The sequence below is a fragment of the Giraffa tippelskirchi genome, chromosome 2 (assembly GCF_054371585.1).
Source record: "Giraffa tippelskirchi isolate mGirTip1 chromosome 2, T2T-mGirTip1v1.2.pri, whole genome shotgun sequence".
Taxonomy (NCBI): Eukaryota; Metazoa; Chordata; class Mammalia; order Artiodactyla; family Giraffidae; genus Giraffa; species Giraffa tippelskirchi.
The window spans coordinates 24,999,323-25,021,847 of record NC_137276.1 but is presented as its reverse complement, the minus strand read 5'-3'; the positions used below and the strand labels follow the sequence as shown (position 1 = coordinate 25,021,847).

Sequence of the window (22,525 nt, the reverse complement as noted above, 5' to 3'; positions counted from 1 at the left end):
AATAGGGGAACTTCAAATAATCCTAAGGAAGAAAAGGTTATACAAACCTGGTTGTTCTTGCTCCTCTGATCAATTTTTCTAATATTCATTTTGCTCTGTTTTGTTTTAATCCTAGCCTTTCTACTCATTAGGTGTATAATATCAAGAAAGTCATTTAATGGTAATTAATCTGCCTGCAATGCAGGTGACCCCAGTTCAATCCTTGGGTTGGGAAGATCCCCTGGAGAAGGGCATGGAAACACATTCCAGCATTCTTGCTTGGAGAATCCCATGGAGAGAGGAACCTAGAGGCTACAGTCCATGGGTCACAAAGAGTTGAACATGACTGACCCACTAACACACACACGTACAAACACACACACATCAAGAAAGTCACTTCAGTTCAGTTCAGTTCAGTTGCTCAATTGTGTCTGACTTTGTGACCCCATAGACTGCAGCACACCAGGCCTCCCTTGTCCATTGCCAACTCCCGGAGTTTACTCAAACTCATGTCCATTGAGTCAGTGATGCCATCCAACCATCTCATCCTCTGCCATCCCCTTCTCCTCCTGCCTTCAATCTTTCCCAGCATCAGGGTCTTTTCCAATGAGTCAGCTCTTCGATCAGGTGGCCAAAGTATTGGAGTTTTAGCTTCAACATCAGTCCTTCCAATGAACACCCAGGACTGATCTATAGGATGGACTGGTTGGATTTCCTTTCAGTCCAAGGGACTCTCAAGAGTCTTCTCCAACACCACAGTTCAAAAGCATCAATTCTTTGGTGCTCAGCTTTGTTCACCATCCAACTCTCACATCCATACGTGACTACTGGAAAAACCATAGCTTTGACTAGACGGACCTTTGTTGGCAAAGTAATGTCTCTGCTTTTTAATAGGCTGTCTAGATTGGTCATAGCTTTTCTTCCAAGGAGCAAGCGTCTTTTAATTTCATGGCTGCAGTCACCATCTGCAGTGATTTTGAAGCCCCCAAAAATAAAGTCTGACACTGTTTCCACTGTTTCCCAATCTATTTGCCATGAAGTGATGGAACCAGATGGATGCCATGATCTTAGTTTTCTGAATGTTGAGTTTTAAACCAACTTTCTCACTCTCCTCTTTCACTTTCATCAAGAGGCTCTTTAGTTCCTTTTCGCTTTCTACCATAAGGGTGGTGTCATCTGCATATCTGTAATATTAATAATACTGAAAATCTTGATTCTAGCTTGTGCTTCATCCAGCCCGGCATTTCCCATGATGTACTCTGCATATAAGTTAAATAAGCAGGGTAACAACATACAGCCTTGACGTACTCCTTTCCCGATTTGGAACCAGTCTGTTGTTCCATGTCCAGTTCTAACTGTTGCTTCTCAACCTGCATGCAGATTTCTCAAGAGGCAGGTCAGGTGGTCTGGTATTCCTATCTCTTTAAAACTTTTCCACAATTTTTTGTGATCCACACAGTCAAAGGCTTTGACATAGTCAATAAGATGCACAAAGGCAAAATGGTTGTCTGAGGAGGCCTTACAAATAGCTGTGAAAAGAAGAGAAGCGAAAGGCAAAGGAGGAAAAGAAAGATATACCCATTTGAATGCAGAGTTCCAAAGAACAGCAAGGAGAGATAAGAAAGCCTTCCTCAGTGATCAATGCAAAGAAATAGAGGAAAACAATAGAATGGGAAAGACTAGAAATCTCTTCAAGAAAATTAGAGATACCAAGGGAACATTTCATGCAAAGATGGGCACAATAAAGGACAGAAATGGTATGGACCTAACAGAAGCAGAAAATATTAAGAAGAGGGTGCAAGAGTACACAGAAGAACTGTACAAAAAATACTCAGTTGCCATGTAATAATTCCTTTTAAAAAGGAATGGAACAATGCCAGTTTTTTTTGTTTGTTCGAGATGAACAAAGAGAACTTCAGCTCTTGCATGATAAGAGTAGGATATCATTCATTCCTGCTCTTATTTTAAAGTAAAAAAATGTTTTTGTATTGAAGTAGAGTTGATTTACAGTATTGTGAGTCCTGCTCTTGTTTAGGGAGGCAGCATTATATGATGCTAAGTAAAACGAAGCACTATATAATGGTGCTTAGTAAGAAAACTAAGATCATCGAAAAAGCAAGAGTGTTCCAGAAAAACATCTACTTCTGCTTTATTGACTACTCTAAAACCTAGGCTGTGTGGATCACAAAATACTTGGAAAATTTTTCAAGAGACGGAAATACCAGACCACCTTGCCTGCCTCCTGAGAAATCTGTATGCAGGTCAGGAAGCAACAGTTAGAACTGGACATGGAACAGACTAGTTCCAAATAGGGAAAGGAGTACCCTGCTTATTTAACTTATATGCAGAGTATATCATGCAAAATGCCGAGCTAGATAAAGCACAAGCTGGAATCAAGATTGCCGGGAGAAATAGCAATAAGCTCAGATACACAGATGACACCACCCTTATGGCAGAAAGGAAAGAACTAAAGAGCCTCTTGATGAAAGTGAAAGAGGAGAGTGAAAAGGTTGGCTTAAAGCTCAACATTCAGAATACTAAGATCATGGCATCTGGTCCCATCACTTCATGGCAAACAGAAGCGGAAACAATGGAAACAGTGAGGGAGTTTACTTTTGGGGGCTCCAAAATCACTGCAGATTGTGATTGCAGCCATGAAATTAGAAGATGCTTGCTCCTTGGAAGAAAACTTATGACCAACCTAGATAGCATATTAAAAAGCAGAGACATTACTTTGCCAACAAAGGTCTGTCTAGTCACGGCTATGGTTTTTCCAGTGGTCATGTATGGATGTGAGAGTTGGACTATAAAGAAAGCTGAGCACCAAAGAATTGATGCTTTTGAACTGTGGTGTTGGAGAAGACTCTTGAGAGTTCTTTGGACAGCAGGGAGATCCAACCAGTCCATCCTAAAGGAGATCAGTCCTGGTTGTTCATTGGAAGGACTGATGTTGAAGCTAAAACTCCAATACTTTGGCCACGTGATGTGAGGAACTGACTCGTTGGCAAAGACCCTGATGTTGGGAAAGATTAAAGGCAGGAGGAGAAGGAGATGACAGAGGATAAGATGGTTGGATGGCATCGCTGACTCAGTGGACAGGAGTTTGAGTAAACTCCGGGAGTTGGTGATGGACAGGGAGGCCTGGCGTGCTGCAGTCCATGGGGTCGCAAAGATTAGGAGATGACTGAGTGGCTGAACTGATTGTGTGGTGGAGAGAGTACGCACTGTGGGTTCGGAGAGAAAAGGGTTAGGCTTCCCGCACTGCTGCATGTTGTCTGTGTGAGCTTGACCCAGTGGTTCAACCTAACATTTAATGCACTCAGCTGCAAACTGAGAGACTAATGCCTATGTCATCTTGATTTTTGTGGAAACCAAGTAAGATAATCTGTGTTTCCCTGGCATAGATTAGGTACTCACTAAATGATGCTTTTTGTTTTTTTTTTTTTTGGTATAAAAAATGGCAGTTAGGATGGGTTGATAAAAGACAATTAGATTTACGGGACCCCCAAGGACAATTTTCTGTTTGTATCATTTGTGCTGTGTGCTTTCAATTTCTTAGTATAGGCTATGATGCTTTTACATTTCTGGTGTCATTGTTCACTGGGACAATAGGTAAGGAGGTTAGTTAATAAGATGCTCATTTGGTACATTAAATGAGTCTGAAGCTCCCTCTGTGAGATGAGCGTTCTAAGGGCAAACATCTGGTTCACTCTTGAGCCAGATCCCAGGTGTCCTCCCATCTATACCAGTACCATTCCCAGCCCCAGGATGCTTTCTTTGCATCACTCAGTTTGTCTGTGGGAGCTCACAAAGTGAAGTGAAGTGAAAGTTGCTCAGTCATGTCCGACTGTTTGCAACCCCATGGACTATACAGTCCATGGAATTCTCCAGGCCAGAATACTAGAGTGGGTAGCCATCCCCTTCTCCAGGGGATCTTCCCCACCCAGGGATCGAACCCAGGTCTCCCACATTGCAGGCAGATTCTTTACCAGCTGAGCCACAAGGGAAGCCCAAGAGCTCATAAACCCTAAAATTCTGCTTCAAACACTAGCAGACATAAACATGGTGAAAGAAAAAGAAAAGGTTTTTTTTGGAGGAGAACATCTGAAAGAGAAGGATTTTAAGTTCATTTCACCTCAGAGGATGTGAGGTTTGGGCTGTCCAGCCAGGGAGTTCTTTTCTCATAGTGTTGGTTCACCTGGTGGACTTTCCAGAGAGATGACTGTGTACAGAGGGCAGTTCTTGGCAATCATAAACACAATGATTTACTCAACTGCCCACAAGGAGCTGAGGACAGTGCTTCTCTGTGGCACCAGTTTTTTCCTTTGTGTGTTGATTCTATGACCTGAAATACCAGACAGTGTCTAATAAATATTTGATCAGTGGAGAAGTGGACAGTGTGATTGGCGAGTCATTTCTATTTCTCAGATAATCATCTGTGTTAGTTTGAAGCTCAATGTACTTTTCTCTAAGTCAAGGATAATAACATCTAATCCATGAACATCACTGAGTTATTATTTGAAATTATCTGCCTCTCTGTCTAATTTATATTGTGCCATATTATGAGGGGGAAATTTTAAAATTGCAGAATGCCATTATAGTTTCATTTTTTTTTAATGATGATGACCTGAAGTATTCCTTTGGTTAGGAATTCCATCTATAATGAGCATAAAGTGTTGTAAAAATACTTAGATATCAAAGATCCTACTGGTTGGTTTTTGTTTCCAAAGAACCAAGAGGATGAGAGTACATTAGAGGCATTCAAACAGGGTGGTATTGAGATGAGACAAGCCTGGCTTGGGGTCCCAATACAGGTTCTTCTTTGTTCTATGTCTTTGATCAAATCAGGTAATTTCTCTGTGCCTCAGTTTTGTTCATTGTAATGTCAGAGTAAGACTAGCAGAGCGTATATTCTAGTATTGCTTTGAAGATTAATAAGGAAAGGTACTTAAGTACTTAGAACATATCTAAGCACTTGAATATATCAGTCACTATTGTGCTCATCCCTTGTATCAATGGGATATACCTCTTGGGGGGCAAATCTGATATGGTTCCACAGATTTCTCTCCAACCTCTAAGCATGGTTATTCTGCCTGGTTTAAAAAGGTATATTTTCAGTGCTTTTGCCAGCATCAATATGGAAATACATTAAGGTGGCCATAGTGCTGAAAAATTGATCCAGTGAGAATTTTCCTGGCAAATGAGTTTCTTTGGGTGCTTGGTGAGTGCTCTGAGTGTCAAGCTATTTGGCTGCCTTTGATAAACAAACTGATCTGTGAAAGGAGCTAATATTAATCTTGAGCATTTATTTCCACCATTGTCTTTATATACATTATTGTATTTAGTCATTAGAATATCACTGATGAAAGAGAAATTGGCTTGTGTGTGTATATCTGTGTGTTGTGACCAGGTGAATTGGACAATTTCACCCCAGTGGTTGAATTAAGTCAACCTCCCAGTAAGAATCAGTCGAGGGTCTTCCCTGGTGGTTCAGTGGCTAAGACTCCTCTTTCCCCATGCAGAGAACATGGGTTCCATCCCTGGGTGGGAAACTAGATCCCTCATGCACAAATAAGAGTTCACATGCCACAACTAAGACCTGGTGCAGGCCAAATAAATAAATATTTTATTAAAAAAAGAATCAGTTGACTTCCCCGCAAACATTTATAGTGAACCCTCTGTTTGGTGCCCTTAGGAAAAGAAGAGTGTTCTGTCTCTACCTTCAAGGAAATTACATTTCTGATAAGAAGGCATGATGAATACACACACAGTTATTGATGATCAAGTATGATGATATATACATAAATGGAAGAGATCAAGTGTTCCTAAAATCTAACTGTAGGCCCGTATACCTTTAAACAGATGTGAAAGCAGATGTGAAATTATATCAGTAGTTCCATGGATCATTTTCAAGAACTTGTATTTTGTGCTAGCTGTTATAAGGAACACAAAAACAGTATAAATTTCATTTGTTACCCTTAAGAAACAATCTATTTGAGAATATGAGGTTAACATCCAAGAATAGATACTATAAGCTATGGTAATAGGAATATAACATTATTGGCCCAGCCAAGCAGCTTAGAGGGTGATGGATGCCGGGCTTCTTGGTCTTAGAGCAAGTCGTGTATGGAGCTGGTCCTAAGCTAGCATTGAAGGAGCAGTAGAATTGGGGCAGAAAGGAGGGAAGGGATTTGTATGCAGTGGTAAGGCTTTGGGTGTGTTTTTGTTCTGTGTAGACTGATTCTACCCAATGGAATTCATTTGGGATGAATTGCATAACAACTAAAATTGGAGAGGATAGGTGACAAATGGCTTTAAGTGACATAAACGAACACATTTTATTTTGTCATAGAAATTCAGATTTAGAACAGGATTTTGTAAGATAGCAGGCTTTACAGGTGGCTTAGTGGTAAAGAACCCACCTTGCCAATGCAGGAGACTTAAGAAAAGTGGGTTCGATCCCTGGATTGGAGAGATCCCCTGGAGGAGGGCATGGCAACCCACTCCAGAATTTTTCCCTGGAGAATCCCATGGATAGAGGAGCCTGGCCGGCTGCAGTCCATAGAATTGCACAGAGTCAGACATGACTGAAGCAACTGAACACATGTGCACATGTTATTGTGGAACCTGCTGAAACTTTTAAGGGAGATAAGCGTAGTGATTGCACAGTCTGTCTAATTTGGGAATGGTAAGCTTTTTATCAAGGTATGCATTTGAACTGTGGACATTTTATAATATTCTATGTTGACTTACTGTGATTGGGAAAATGGTGTAGGCTGCATCCACACATTTCCTTGAAGCTCCCGGATCCATTATTCAAGTGGATATCTTCTAACTATGTAGTTGCTCAAGAGCTTTGCTGATGTCTTGCTGGGCTTACTGGATAGTATGTGACCTGTTACACATGAGGGACTCTTTGTGGGCAGGGATGTAACCCACAACCTATGCAGGCCACGAGCCTTGCCATGGGCTGGCCCTGCAGCTTGGACAAAACACGGAGAAGTCAATTGGCTGCGTGTTGGATTTGTGGGGCTCTAAAAGGCCAATTTGCTGGGATTAACAGAGGTCTGGCTTAATAAACGTGTCTGCTTGCCTAATAGATTTAGTAAATGAACCTTAAAATACTTGATTTAATTTAGCGTTGTGTACTAGACATGGGTGGCCAGTGAAGAACTCAAGAATTCCGTGGAGTGTTCCAGCTTTGCAAGGGAGGTGAAATCAGCCATGATGCCATAATAGCCGATGAAAAACAAAAGCAATTTGAGAAACAAAATTAGTTTCTGCCATCTCTCTAGCGTGGAAGCCTGTGGTCTGCTACCCTGGAGGCCAAGTGTGCTCATTTAACACAGTTTGCTGTGGCTCAGAGCCCTGACTGGCTGATGGGATGGCATCCTCCCTCCCACCTCAACTGGCATTTCCTTGCTTGGTTCATGGATCTGCTAGGGAAGCAGCCAGAGGACAGAAAATCAGATCTGCTGGAATGGGAGGAATCCCTCTCCTCTCAGTTTGCCCAGCCCAGTCACCCAAGTCTAAGACAAGAAGAGTGTGCAGAGAAAGATGAGTGGGGACCATGTAGACCCCTGAGAGCTGAAGATGATGTGGGAGTAGTGCAGATTCCTTGGGAAAAAAAAGTGAAATTCGCTTAGTCGTGTCTGACCCTTTGTGACCCCATGGACTATACAGTCCATGGAATTCTCCAGGCCAGAATACTGGAGTGGGTAGCCAGATTCCTTGAAGGGACCACCATTAAGGGAGAAAGGATCCTGATGGTGAGAGGTGGGTAGAGATTAGAGATAGCTGAGGACAGTAACCAAAACAGAAGGGTAATGTGATATAGTTATGGTCAGAGAGAGCAATTTATGGAAGCAAGAAAAAATAAAAACGCATCAGTTATTCCTTTGCTGTTTTGTTTCTCTCCCATCATTTTATTATTAAAAACTTCAAACACAAATTAAAATTGAAATAATTTTACAGTGAATATCCATATACCCACCACCTATAGTCTATCATTGGAGGAGGGCATGGCAACCCACTCCAGTATTCTTGCCTGGAGAATCCCCATGGACAGAGGAGCTTGGCAGACTTCAGTCCCTGGGGTCACAAAGAGTCAGACACGACTGAGCGACTAAGTACACATAGTCTATCATTAACATCTACTATGCTTGTTTTATCATGTCTATCTGTCCATCCTTCTATCCAGCCATCAACTGATCTTAATTTTTTAAAATTCATTTCATAGTAAATTTCAGACACCTATATGCTTTATCCTAAATGCTTCAGGCTATATCATTAGCTAGAGTTCTTTACTTGTTTACAATTTTTCCCCCACGGAGGTATGAAATGAATCAATCATGAAATGGACAGATCTGAAGTCTGTACTTCCTGAGTTCTGACAAATACACATACCTATAACCCAAACTCCTATCAAGATATATATTATTAACATTGCTTCCAAAAGTTTTCCATACCCCTTCTCAGTAAATTCCCACCCCAAATCTCAGAACCAACCACTATTTTTTCCCATCATGAATTAGGTCTATCTTTTCTATTAATAGAACATCATATTCATACCATATGAATTCTTTTATATAAGGTCTCTTTAATTTTTTATGGTTTTGGGACTCATCCATACTGTTATGTATATCAATATTTGCTTTTTTATTTTGTTGAATGCATGTACTTTGGCTTGTTTATTCATTTTCCTATTGATAAATTCTTCTAGATTTGTTTCAGTTTTTGGTTTTTATGAATGCAACTGCTATGAGCATTTTCTTCTGTTTGTGGATACATGTTTTCTTTTATCTTGTCTAAATTTCCCAGACTGCAATTGCTAAGCCATAAATATAAAATAGCATAATTACCTTAGAAAAATTATTATAATTTCTTATAAAAGTGAACTTTTTCCTACATAGTTGCACCATTGTACATCCCATCAAAAATGTATGAGAGTTCTAGTTACTCCACATCCTCAACAATATTTGTTATTATTTTTAAAGAAATTTTTGTCATTCTGTTGGGTATACAGCTGTATCTTATTTTCCTTCCAAAGAATATGACTAAGGTAATGAAACAATTGAAGGCATTCTGACAGACAAGCCCTAATGGGTTGACTAGTATGAACTAGAAGATTAGCCGAAAGCCATTCATTACTTCTGTGTGTTCTTATTACTGAATAAGTCCTTACAACTTTGAGCTAAGGCCCACAGTGGGGAAAGACTTTTCCCAAGGTCATTCATTAAAATAGTAACAGAGCCAGAGTTTCAAGTCTCTGCTCTTGTTACACCAACGATGGCACACAGTGGCACACAGTCTTCCTTTATTCCATGTCCATGGCCAATGTTGCTGTTAAGCCCAGCTTGACTTCTCAACACAGGACACTAAACAGCCCCATTGGTCTGTTGGAGTTGATGTCCATCACAGAACCTACTTGTACCTCATTTGTGGTTAAATTAATGAGTTCACATCCTTGTGCATATCATCACAGAACCATAAGTATGAGGAAGCATGCTTGGACTCTGGGCTTACTCCTAGTTAATAAAAAAAGTGTAACTCTTTCCACACTCACTTCCTTCTTTCATTTAGCAGACAGAGAAGAAAGGGTGTCAGCAAGCTTAGGGCAATGTCTAATCCTGTCTGACTCCAGCCATCAGCTTGGTCATAAAATAGAGCAATAGAATTTTAAAGCCAAGAAATCAAATTATTGTTTCAGAGGCCCAGGTGAAAATTCTGAGCTAGAAAGGGATTTCAGTTTTGCAGAAGGGATGCTGTAGTCTGAATGCTGCATCTCTCAGCCTCTGCAGCATCTAGGTGCACAGATGTGCTGTGTGAACACTGGCTGGTATCCACATTCTTAAGAGGCAAGTCTATGCATCCTCACAACTGGTGACATCATTGCTCTATCCTATTGTCATCCTAACCCACAGAGAGGAGATGGGGTCTGCTCATCTGCACTCGTGACATCTATTCATGAGCTGCCTTAGAAAAGCCTCCTACTAGAGTGCCTTACCTTGCAAACACCAGATAGCTTGAGAGGACATGGGCCTCAAGATAACCACTGAATAATGACACTTTAATCTCAGAATCTGCATTCTCTTCTGTCCAATAAGCCCTTGCTTCTACTAAGATCCTAATTTCTAAGGGAAAGCATATGCTTATTATCTGTCTCTACCTTTGGCAAGTCCCTATCTGTTATGATCAGGGAAAGAGAACAGAAAAAGAAAAACGATTAAAAAGTGAGCACAGATATGCATGTTTATCTGTTTCCCAACTTATTTAAATTGTTAGAAATGCCTTGCAATGGAACACACAGATATGATAAAACAAAATCTCAATAATATGACTGTATATACAACTTATATATGGATTCTGCTAGATGTAAGACAACATGCCAAAGGCAGGTGATTCAGAAATAAATAAAATGAGGTCACTTCTCTGAAAAATCTTACAGCCCAATGGAATACATGATGAAAATATAAGTCACACAAAATATTAGAGGAAAAGAGAAAGTTATTACCTATTCCCAGAGCCAGTAGGAATAGATTACAAAAGGTGCTTCTCCTTTGCTCCAGGAGAAGTAACAGAATGATGGGCAAAGTCCATGGTGCCCAGTCTTGTCTTCATCTCTTAGAATTAGCATTTTACAGTGCATTTCAAGGATATTAATATGCTTCCTGGGTACTAGATATATAATTTAGAAAGCGGTGCAATTTTTTTTTTCCTTCTTCAAGTTAGGATCCCTTGGGGATATGTAAATGCTATGCAGATTGGTGAGAGTCTGAGATTTACAGGAAAGGAGGGAATCTGACATTCCCCTAAAGGACTAAGTGAGTGTTTCTGCTTCTCTCTTTTAGCCCCTCATCACCTTGGACAGCAGCATTTCCTTCACATTCCTAGCAGAGGGAACAAATACCATCACTGTCCAGGTGGCCGCTGGGAATGCCCTCATCCAGGACACAAAAGATATTGCTGTTCACGGTAAGCCCTGTAATGCCCCTTCCTGCCCAGTGATCCCCTCCAGCCACCCTAGCGGCATTCACTGACTGCTTTGGAAATTGCCCAGGCTGTGGGAAAATTGTGTAGGTCCACAAAAGGTATCTGCAGGTACTTCTGTCCTTGTCCTTGAATAGATACTGAGATTGTTAGAGAAGTAGGTACAGATAAACATTATTTGTCTTCCATGATATGTCTGCATCACAACCTGATGGTCTCATTAGACAGGGATAAATCATAAGTTGAAAAGATGCTGAGCTGAAAAGACTATCATCAAAGCATCTTGATCTGTTGAACTGCCAAGGTATCGATAACACACATGTAGCATCCATTTTTTGTGAGGTGCGAACCAGTGATTTCAAAAGCTGGAGGAGTTACAGTACCTGCTCTTGAGGAACTCATAGCTTAGGTACTGAGATGAACTATACATAACTGATGTGTTTTGTTTGTTGTTGGAGACTCTAACATCTTTGGCTGCAAAGGATAAGAATAAGGCTAAGAATATAAGGATAAAACAAGGCAGGAGAGTGGTAAACAGAGTCATCATTCTGTTCTCAATCCTGGAGGACCATCCTTAATTATTAAGTTAATTTTCAATCAAACTGTGCTTCTACCACCATTCAGTGAACCTCCCTCAGACCCCAAAAACAGCCACTATAGGGAAAAAAAGGCCTAGAAGAAAACCCTGGAAAACAGGGTTTACTAGAAAGTTATACTAAGGTATGTGATCCTTTGACTCAGTTTATATCTTACACTTCACCCCAGATGAGTGCCTTTTCCTACAGTTCTGCAACCTTGAGGTTCAGGCTCTCTCATTGGGCACCTGGAAGACTTTAAACATTTTTATTGGAGTGCAGCTGGGAGTTTGGGGTTTGTAGATGTAAACTATTACATTTTGAAGGAATAGACAATAAGGTCCTACTGTATAGCATAGGGAACTATATCCAGTCTCCTAGGATAAACCATAATGGAAAAGAATATAAAAAAGAATGTATATATGTATAAAACTGGGTCACTTTGCTGTATAGCATAAATGAGCACAACATTGTAAATCAACCATACTTCAATTAAAAAAATTAAAATATAGAGAAGTACACAGATCGTGTTTCAGCTTCATGAATTACCACAAAGTGGACAGACCTGTGTATCTACCAATCAGATCAAGAAACCAAATGTTACCCACAGCCTAGATACACATTTTGACATATTTTCTAACCCCCTGAGGCAGTTTCTAGCAGTATGGAACAAAGGGAAACACAAGAAAAAGCTCCATTCTAATCTAGCTCAATTTATAAATGCTTTATTGTTGCCTCTGCATGATACCACCTGTAGCAGCAAAAGTCTCCTTTTCCTTGAGTTTCACAATTATCTTGCATTTTGGATGTTTATTTACAAGAAGAAATTCTTAAGATTTTAAAAACAAAAAAAATTGGTAGGAGCACAAACCTACTTCCAGTAGGTGACTTCCAGTCACCAAATCCCGAAGCCAAGAGACAGGCTGAAAATACAGAATTAGAGATGAGGCCACATGGAAGCCCTTTTCCTAAAGTGTCAAAGATGATGGAGTCTCCCCACCTTATCACATCCTTTCTCAGCCTCACTCACACGTGCTCTCTCCTTGCAGAATACTTCCAGTCCCAGCTGTTATCTTTCTCTCCTAATCTGGATTACCACAATCCTGACATTCCAGAGTGGAGGCAAGATATTGCCAATGTGATCAAGCGGGCTCTGGTGAAAGTAAGTTGACTTGATCTTTGCTTAAATCTTCATGAATAAAGAACCAGATGGTGTGGTCCTGGAGGCATTTTCATGGATTCAGACCACCATTCTACAGTTAAATAAAGATTATTGCTCTGCAAAAAGAGAGAGAAGGATAGAGGAAATGAAAGATGGAAAAGAAAGATGGAGAGATTCAGAAGAGATAAAGACAGAGAATCAATCCCATGTTTGAGGATGGGAAATTGACAGCATCTTTCTCCTACATTTTTCTAAGACAGGAGATTGACCCCTTTAATAAAATGATTGATGGACCACTGCTTAAGTATATACTTATGTCATTCACTCGTTTGGCCCACCAAAGTTTAGAGAGTTTTTGTTTATTGTTTTTGTTGCTGTTTTTTTTTAATTTATTTGTTTTTTAATTGAAGGATAATTGCTTTACAGACTTTTGTTGTTTTCTGTCAAACCTCAACATGAATCAGCCATAGGTATACATATATCCCCTCCCTTTTGTTGTTGCTTTTTAACCAGACAATCAGACTTCAAGATTTCCATTGACCATATGTCGCAGTCAGAAGGTGACAAGCTAAGAAATAGAGCATGCCAGCAGACTCTAGGGTTATAGTTAGCACCAAGCCTGGCATACTGCAGTCTGTGGGGTCACAAAGAGTCAGACATGACTTGACAACTGAACGACAACAGAATATTTTCTTTAGAGCAAGTTGAAATGGTTTTGTTAACCATTTGCTCAGACCTAGGCTCTAGAATACAATGATAGATAAAACATGGTCAATTCAAATTTAAGTCTAATGTGCAACTAGTTCTATGAGAGAGGCATGGCCAGCATTTCAAAGGAGCATGGAGAAAAGTGCAATTCACTCTATCCAGAAAAGTTCAGGCTTAACACATATTTGTGATTCAGTAAATAATTGTGAACTAGTAGAATAGTCTTTGGAGGGAATACTTGAACTCTGTTTTAAAGGATAAATGGTAGTTTACAGAGAGAGGATGATGTCTCTCAGGTACAGTGAAAGCATGTGCAAAGCCATGGTCTATGGTAAGTACAGCATATTTGATAAATGGCAGTTTATTTTAGCCAATCTATAAGTTATAAGGGCAGGTGTGACTGATGTTATGCTGGGATGGATTGATCATTTTGTGAAGGGTCTGAGCAGCTAAAAGGGGTTTGGCATACATCCTGGAGGCTCTGGGAAGTGTGAAAGGTGTTCTTTCTTTATTATTTAGGTAAAAAAAAAAAATACTTTATTTATTTATTTATTTATTTTGCTGACAAAGCAAGTGATTTTATTGGGAAGTGGTGCCTGGGTGGAGAGCAGTAGGGTAAGAGAACCCAGGAGAACTGCTCTGCCACGTGGCTTGCAGTCTCAGGTTTTATCGTGATGGAATTAGTGGTTGTTTATATTTCAGACACCCAATCTTGTGGTAATACAGAGGATGGTCTCTAGAGGTGGGAAGTGAATAGGGTAGGGGATGATTTCACAAGAGATGCCCTGTTAAAAGACTACTGCATTTGTCTAAACCAGACGTAATAATAAAATCCTGAAAAGGAAAAATCCAGAGGCTAACTTAACCTGTTGAGCAATAGAACTGGTGACTAATAAAATATAGTGTGAATGAGAGGGGAGGAGAAGCTTTCTGATTATAAGAGTAGGAAGGAGAGGATTTTCCTTGCCATTGATCAAGATGGCAACTGTGTAGGAGAAACATACCTGGGGAACAATGATGATTTGGTCTTGTATATGAGTTTGGAGTATCTGAGAAACAGCTGGGTAAAGATAACCAGGAGACTCAAAGATATGGATTGGAGATCAAGTGAGGTTTCTGTAGGAGGTAGTGATGCTGGAACTGAGGCCATGGAGGTCTTTAAGTCTGCCCTCACCCCCCAGCCACCCTGAGGGGGAGAGGGGGCAGGGCAGAGATGGATGCTGATGCTCTCCAAGGTAAAGGAGAAAGATCCAGGGAAGGACACGGGAAAGAATCTGCCAGAGAGGAAGAATAGATAAAAGATACTAATATAAGAGCATCCCTGTGAGGAGCTGTCTATAAGGACTATACCTCATATCTGTTTACAAAAACTTGTTCGAAGAGAGGGATGAAAATGAAATTGATCTTGTATGCCTTTGACTATGAGACATCTAGGACTGTGCTGGATTTGTATGATTGGAGTTAGGTCCTTCCACGTTCCCTGAATGGTGCACCCTGTGACCCCTCTTCCCTGGGAACACCTGCCAACTCTTGGGCTTATCCCATTTTCTCGATAGGGTGATTGTCTGACCTCTGTCTGTTCTCTGAGAATTACTTCCCCTGCCTAGTTAGAATAAATCCATCTTGCCTCCCAGCAGGAAACTGAGGCATCTGGCAAAACCTCCTCGAGCTCCCTGGAGATGCCTCCCCGCTCTGTGGGGCTTTACAGGCTTCTGACTGCCACTCACTAGTTCTCTGCAGCTTGGCACTCTCTCTTTCCTTCATCACATCCCTGAGAGTTAATGCCAGTCTCTAGTTCCAAATATGAATTGGAGCTGAGCTAATGGGAGACAGCCCCTCCACTTATATTCAGTCCAGTGTCTATTTATTCTTTCCTCACTGTCAGGCATCATTTGGAACAGTGAGGTAGCCATAGAGACCACCCCCCGCCCCCCCTTTGCCACTGAATATCTGGGCAGACATACAATAAGAACCTATTAGAGAAAAGACTATAGCAGATAGACATACCTTACTGTGGGCATGATCTAAATTCCTTTCATGGAAATCTGAAGTGCTAGGACCAAGAGGCTGACATGGAGCAGGTCATTGAAGGTGAGATAGTCAGGGGAGACTTCTAGGAGGAGATGCGTATTTCTGCCAAATCAAAAACTATATTTATATATGTGTATATCACATTTGAATTGACAAAAGCTTTGTTCTGGTTAAAAGACTTTCAGGAGACACATAGGAAAGAATAGGACTACTCTTTACAGGGAAGAATTCAGAGTTTTATTTTCCTGAGAATTTTACCTTCGGATGGAAGCTTACATTTAGTTTTTATCAAAAAGTAATATAATCCTTTTACTAAACCCTCAGGAATAGAAAAATTCATTTAAAATTTCAGCATCTTAACTCAACTTTTAGCATCTTGTTTTATTTTTCATGTGTATACATTTTTATTTTTATAGAGTTGTAGCCAAGGAAATGTAAAGAACTAGATCAGAATATAGCTCTCATTAAGCGTTTTTCCATTTTGTCTCACTGTGCTAATTATCATCTTTATGGTAGCATAACCATTATTTACTTAACTTTTTTGAATATTTAATATTTCCCCATTTATTTGATATTATAAGTAATGTTATGAGTGTTTCTTCCTCCAAATGGCTTTTCCTGTATTTTGGATTATTTCTTTAGGACAAACACTCCAAGTTACAGTTTCTGAATGAAGGGTCTGAATATGTTTATGACTTTACAGTAAGCCTTTTGAAAAATAAATTGGCAACATGTATCAATTTTTAGCGCTGCCAGCAACAGTTGAGGAAACCTCTTAATTGAAGCTGCACCAGTATTAGCTATTTTAACTTAATAAAAAATCCTGCTTTAGTAAGTGAAAACAAGAACTGCTTTGCTCTTTTTTTATTTGCATTTTCCCGTGTTTGTTTATAACTTCTTATTCTTCATTTACAGCCAGTCTGTTCATGTTTTAGCCAGAAGCTCTAGTCTTCTTAGTGTAGAAAAATGGAAAATATGGGAGGAGCTTTTGCCAATGTTGCCAGCAAACAATATTTTGCAGATCATTCATAGTAGTGTTTTAGTTTCATGAAAGATGTATGTAAGAGCAGAGGAGGTAGAGAAACTAATTCTCTGCTTAGCAGTTCTAGGGAAAGCAAAAGGAAGGCCTGAATGTATATTGGAAACTGTGCTTAAATGCCGTATTAAAAATGCCTAATCAATATCCTTGTTATTGACTTGGGGAAGGCTGGATCCTCCAGGACCCCACTCTTCAGTCAAAATGTCTTTGCAGGTAACCAGTGTCCCGGAAGACCAGATCCTAGTTGCCGTGTTCCCTGGCCTCCCCACTTCTGCAGAGCTCTTCATCCTTCCCCCCAAGAACTTGACAGAGAGGAGGAAAGGCAATGAAGGGGACCTGGAACAAGTGAGTGAAAGAAAACTTGGCTAGGACACTCTCCTGCACCTCACCCTCTAAGGGAACACAAAGTATTTTTAGCCCAAAAGGTAAACTGAACCCTTTCCTATTTGTCCACCAACCTGTCACTCATTGTCTGGCACCAGGGCTTTGGAGAACAATCAGCTTTACCCAGAATAAACACAAATGCACACACACTGGAGCATTTAGCCACACAGGAAAGAAAAGCACTCCTGAAATCATTCATCCCAACAGTTGCCATTCCTGCAGCTTGCTCATGTCTCCCAGCTAATGAGTTGTCCTGGCGAAAAGAGATGGGGGGTGGGGGATGAAGAGAAGAATTTGAATTTCCCTGTCTATTTCTCAAAAAGGTGCTTCCTGTCTTGAAAAATCCTGGTCAACAGAAGTTCTGCTCCTAGGAAGAAAATGAACTGCTTTTAAACGTGTGTCTTTGGAGAGAGATGGATTGCCTCGTATTGCTTTGACTAAGGAAGCAGCATTCCCCAAAGGGATCATGATTTACTGTCTTTATCAAATGGCATATAGCTCTTATGATCTGCATACCAGCCTAGAAGTGAAGGCAGCTGTGGTCCCGTGTCTCCCTCTCTCACTCCCTGCTCTTGCTGGGGTCTTACTTGTCTGGGCTTTGCTTTACCTTCCCATGCTTTCCTGTGATGAATTAGAAACAGAAATAACTGCGAAAGAAGCTGCTAAAAACCAGCATGAATCAAACACATTTGCTCCCTTTCGAATTAATCATTGTATAGACATCTTCCAAGACCCTCTGCTACTCACCTAGCTGTCACCCCATCCCACGCTGGGCACAGTCCACCACGGGCTGCACAGATGCCATCATGGTCAGTTTCTCTGGAAATGAAGTGGATCCTTGCATTACAGGGCTGCATATTGAAACTGGCCAGATATAAATTCAGCTTTTCAATGCGTACATCACTTTTACAAGACCCCTTTATTCTGAAATAGCAAGTGGCATGTGTGAACTATATTTGGAAGCTACAATATCCATCCATTTAGATAAATAGGTAATTACGGTGATGAATAGCAGCTGTGATATTAAGGCGCGTACAGCGAGATAAGAGTTAGGGACAACAGCCTCAGTCTGCCTCAGCTTTCATGTGGGAATTACACAGTGATTAAATCGATGTTATGTGTTCTGAGACTTGCTGGGGAAAAGTAAAGAGGAAAAATTATCCTATAAAAAGGCAGCTTCTGCTTTGATGTTTGCCTCCCATTGTCTCTAAAAGAGAAGCAGCAGGGGAGTGGGCTGTGGTGTGCCTGCTTTAACCCCGGCAGGGCCTCTATCCTGTGTGTGTTGCTTGTTCACATTAAAGAACTAATGGTGGGTTGACTTTCTTTCACTGGGACCCATAACACGTCTCTCTATGGAAAGTTATACAGGCTTGGATGAAAAGACACTGAGCTGGGAGTTGGATGAAGCATCTATGTCTGTTGTCAACTCAAATTCCCTAGGTGACTGTGGACACACCTCTGTCTCACTCTCCTCTCCAGCAGGAGCAAATAATACCAACTTGTCCTTGGCTTCACAGGGCTCTAGGGGCTGGGAGAACCAAATGGATGAAAATGTTCCAATAGCCTGTCCTCTCACTGAATAGGTTATTTTTTGCCGATTGACCCCGGTTTCTTTCTCCATGAGGGGGCACCATCGCATGACATTTCTTCTCATGTAGCTTCTCTCTCTCTTTTTTTCCTCCAGATTGTAGAGACTCTGTTTAACGCTCTAAACCAAAACTTGGTCCAGTTTGAGCTGAAGCCAGGCGTTCAAGTCATTGTGTATGTCACACAGCTGACCTTAGGTAAGTGCCTGAAGGCATATGGGGTGGGGAGATGGGTATGGTGATCTGATATCCTGGAGATAAGACGGAGGAGATGGTTACCAAACACTTTCCAATAAATGCTCATGAATGGCTTTGTGTAGTGATGGCAAGGAAAGATTAATCACATCTTTCTTGAGGCCTCCTGTTAGGGTGGCAAGTAGACATCTTTAGAAGTGGCTTTGCTATTGAATTCCTGGATGATCTCCAGGAAAACCTACAATTTCTTTGGGCCTTGAATTTATTATGTTCCTTATGTATAACAGTTTCTTATCTATAATGTAATTCTCAATCTCCCTTAATTTCTACAGTTATTTGATTCAATGAATCTTGATTCGGAGATCAGATCAAATAACTTTAATACTCCCTTCAATTTAGAATGTTTAAATCTAAGTGAAAAGAGGGACTAGCTCTGGGTGGTTGATTAATGAGAGAAATTCTAAAGAGGCATGTCCCATTGGACACCCACCTTTGGCTCTCTGGAAAAGCCTATTTGCTAACTATTTCTAATTAATGAAAGCTTTTCAGAGGTAGAGGTTCCACATGTGCCCATCCAGCCATATTTTTACCAGAATAGAATAAAGGAAGAAACAGTAACACTCTATCACCTATAATCACATTGACAAGCATTCAGCTGTCTAAGAAAAGGAACATTCATACCCTGTTCCTGCTCCCCTTGGCTGAGTACAATTTATAGCAGGAACAGCAGGTTTCCCCAGGCAGAGCAAGGAGTTTACTTTCCCTAGAAGCTGTGATCAAGGTACCATCATCATTGAAGCCAAGCTTCCTCTGCCCAGATAGCATGCAGGGCAATTGGAGGCTGTATGTAAGGTTGGAGACCAGCTGGCTTCGTTCTCCAATGGATACTCCCCCCAGCTAATAGCTTCCGAATGAGCAAGTCTGTTCTTTCCTCCTAGCTCCGCTGGTGGACTCTAGTGCTGGGCACAGCAGCTCAGCCATGCTTATGCTCTTGTCAGTAGTGTTTGTCGGCCTGGCTGTGTTTTTGATCTACAAGTTTAAAAGGTATGTGCTGCCATCACTCAATTTTAGGCATGGGGCTAGGTTCCTGGGGGCTGATTCTTCCTGTAACTTACATTGCTAAACTCATCCCAACTATGTGATATTAACTTTCCCTGAAGCTGTATTTGGCGTTGGGGAAGAACAGGAATGTTTTAGGGTCAGAGAGTAAATGGACTTAATATGAACTCTCTCTAGTTTATAATCATGTTGAATTGGAAAAATGAAGTGGCTTAGATGGTAAAGAATCTGCCTGCAATGAGGGAGACCTGCATTTGATCCCTCGGTCGGAAAGATCCCTTGGAGAAGGGAATGGCAACCCACTTCAGTATTCTTGCCTGGAGAATGCCAGGGACAGAGGAGCCTTGCAGGCATCGTCCATGGGATCGCAAAGAGACATGACTGAGTGAATAATACAACACTAGGAAAATGAGGGGTAGCCTATGAAGTCAGTTTATTTTCTTCAAGAGAAGTCTGAGGGGTTTTCAGACCTCATCTAAGTTTCTGTAGTATGGTCTCAAATATTTAGGAGATCTTTTTCTACAGCTTACCACTCATTTAGGGTGACTAAGTAGAGAAATGTATGTGTGCGTGCTCAGTCGTATCGGACTCTTTGCTACCTCAAGAACTGTAACCTGTGAGGCTCCTCTATCCATGGTATTTTCCAGGCAAGAATATTGGAGTGGGTTTTATTTCCTCAGTTCAGTTCTGTTCAGTCACTCCGTCATGTCCGAAGTTTTGCGACCCCATGGAATGCAGCACACCAGGCCTCCCTGTCCATCACCAACTCCCAGGGCTTACTCAAACTCATGTCCATTCAGTCAGTGATGCTATCCAACCATCTCATCCTCTGTCAGCCCCTTCTCCTCCCACCCTCAATCTTTCCCAGCATCAGGGTCTTTTCCAATGAGTCAGCTCTTCGCATCAAGTGGCCAAAGTATTGGAGTTTCAGCTTCAACATCAGTCCTTCCAATGAATATTTAGGACTGATTTCCTTTAGGATAAACTGGTTGGATCTCCTTGCAGTCCAAGGGACTCTCAAGTGTCTTCTCCAACACCACACTTCAAAAGCATCAATTCTTCAGCGCTCAGCTTTCTTTATAGTTCAACTCTCACATCCATACATGACTACTGGAAAAACCATAGCTTTGACTAGACCTTTGTTGGCAAAGTAATGTCTCGGCTTTTTAATATACTATCTAGATTGGTCATAACTTTTCTTCTAAGGAGCAAGTGTCTTTTAATTTCTTGGCTGCAGTAACCATCAGCAGTGATTTGGGAGCCCCCCAAAATTAAGTCTGCCACTGTTTCCCCATCTATTTGCCATGAAGTGATGGGACCAGATGCCATGATCTTAGTTTTCTGAGTGTTGAGCTTTAAGCCAACTTTTTCACTCTCCCCTTTCACCTTCATCAAGAGGCTCTTTAGTTCTTCTTCACTTTCTACCATAAGGGTGGTGTCATCTGCATATCTGAGGTTATTGCTATTTCTGCCAGCAATCTTGATTCCAGCTTGTGCTTTATCGAGCCCAGCGTTTCTCATAATGTACTCTGCATATAAGTTAAATAATCAGGGTGACAATATACAGCCTTGACGTACTCCTTTTCCTATTTGGAACCAGTCTGTTGTTCCATGTCCAGTTCTAAATGTTGCTTCCTGACCTACATACAGATTTCTCAAGAGGCAGGTCAGGTGGTCTGGTATTCCCATCTCTTTCAGAATTTTCCACAGTTTATTGTGATCCACACAGTTAAGGCTTTGATGTAGTCAATAAAGCAGAAATAGATGTTTTTCTGGAACTCTCTTGCTTTTTCCGTGATCCGTTGGATGTTGGCAATTTGATCTCTGGTTCCTCTGTCTTTTCTCAATCCAGCTTGAAGATCTGGAAGTTCACGGTTCATGTATTATTAAAACCTGGCTTGGAGAATTTTCAGCATTACTTTACTAGTGTGTGAGATGAGTACAATTGTGTGGTAGTTTGAGCATTCTTTGGCGTTGCCTTTCTTAGGGATTGGAATGAAAACTGACCTTTTCTAGTCCTGTGACCACTGCTCAGTTTCCCAAATTTGCTGGCATATTGAGTGCAGCACTTTCACAGCATCATCTTTCAGGATTTGAAATAGCTCAACTGGAATTCCATCACCTCCGCTAGCTTTGTTAGTAGTGATGCTTCCTAAGGCCCACTTGACTTCACATTCCAGGATGTCTGGCTCTAGGTGAGTGATCACATCGTCATGATTATCTGGGTCGTGAAGATCTTTTTTGTACAGTTCTTCTGTGTATTCTTGCCACCTGTTCCTAATATCTTCTGCTTCTGTTAGGTCCATACCATTTCTGTCCTTTGTTGAGCCCATCTTCGCATGAAATATTCCCTTGGTATCTCTAATTTTCTTGAAGAGGTCTCTAGTCTTTCCCATTCTATTGTTTTTCTCTATTTCTTTGCACTGATCACTGAGGAAGGCTTCTTATCTCTCCTTGCTATTCTTTGGAACTCTGCATTCAATGGGTATATCTTCCCTTTTCTCCTTTGCTTTTTGCTTCTCTTTTTTTCACAGCTATTTGTAAGGTCTCCTCAGACAGCCATTTTGCTATTTGTATTTCTTTTTCTTGGGGATGGTCTTGCTACCTGTCTTCTGTACAGCATCACAAACTTCTGTCCATACTCCAGGTCATTTTCCTGGCCCAGGGATCGAACCCGTGTTTTTTGCATCTCCTGCATTGGCAGGTGGACTCTTTAGCACTGCACCACTTCAGATGTTAACTAGAGAAAATACAGCTGATATCTGGTTACACACATACACATACACACACATACTTGTATAGTGGTTATCCAGTATCT

The 22,525-nt window shown here is 41.0% G+C and overlaps 1 protein-coding gene across 5 annotated transcripts in view; it reads left to right on the top strand.

The window, feature by feature from the left end:
- Nucleotides 1–22,525, top strand: part of SORCS3 (sortilin related VPS10 domain containing receptor 3) — a 626,056-nt gene that overhangs the window by 592,642 nt on the left and 10,889 nt on the right. For all 5 annotated transcript variants that reach the window (XM_081543145.1, XM_081543168.1, XM_081543160.1 and 2 more), the window contains 5 exons: nt 10,830–10,953; nt 12,593–12,705; nt 16,697–16,828; nt 18,552–18,651; nt 19,587–19,692. In XM_081543145.1, coding sequence (XP_081399271.1) covers nt 10,830–10,953; nt 12,593–12,705; nt 16,697–16,828; nt 18,552–18,651; nt 19,587–19,692 — 575 coding nt within the window. The remainder of the gene's footprint in view (nt 1–10,829; nt 10,954–12,592; nt 12,706–16,696; nt 16,829–18,551; nt 18,652–19,586; nt 19,693–22,525) is intronic.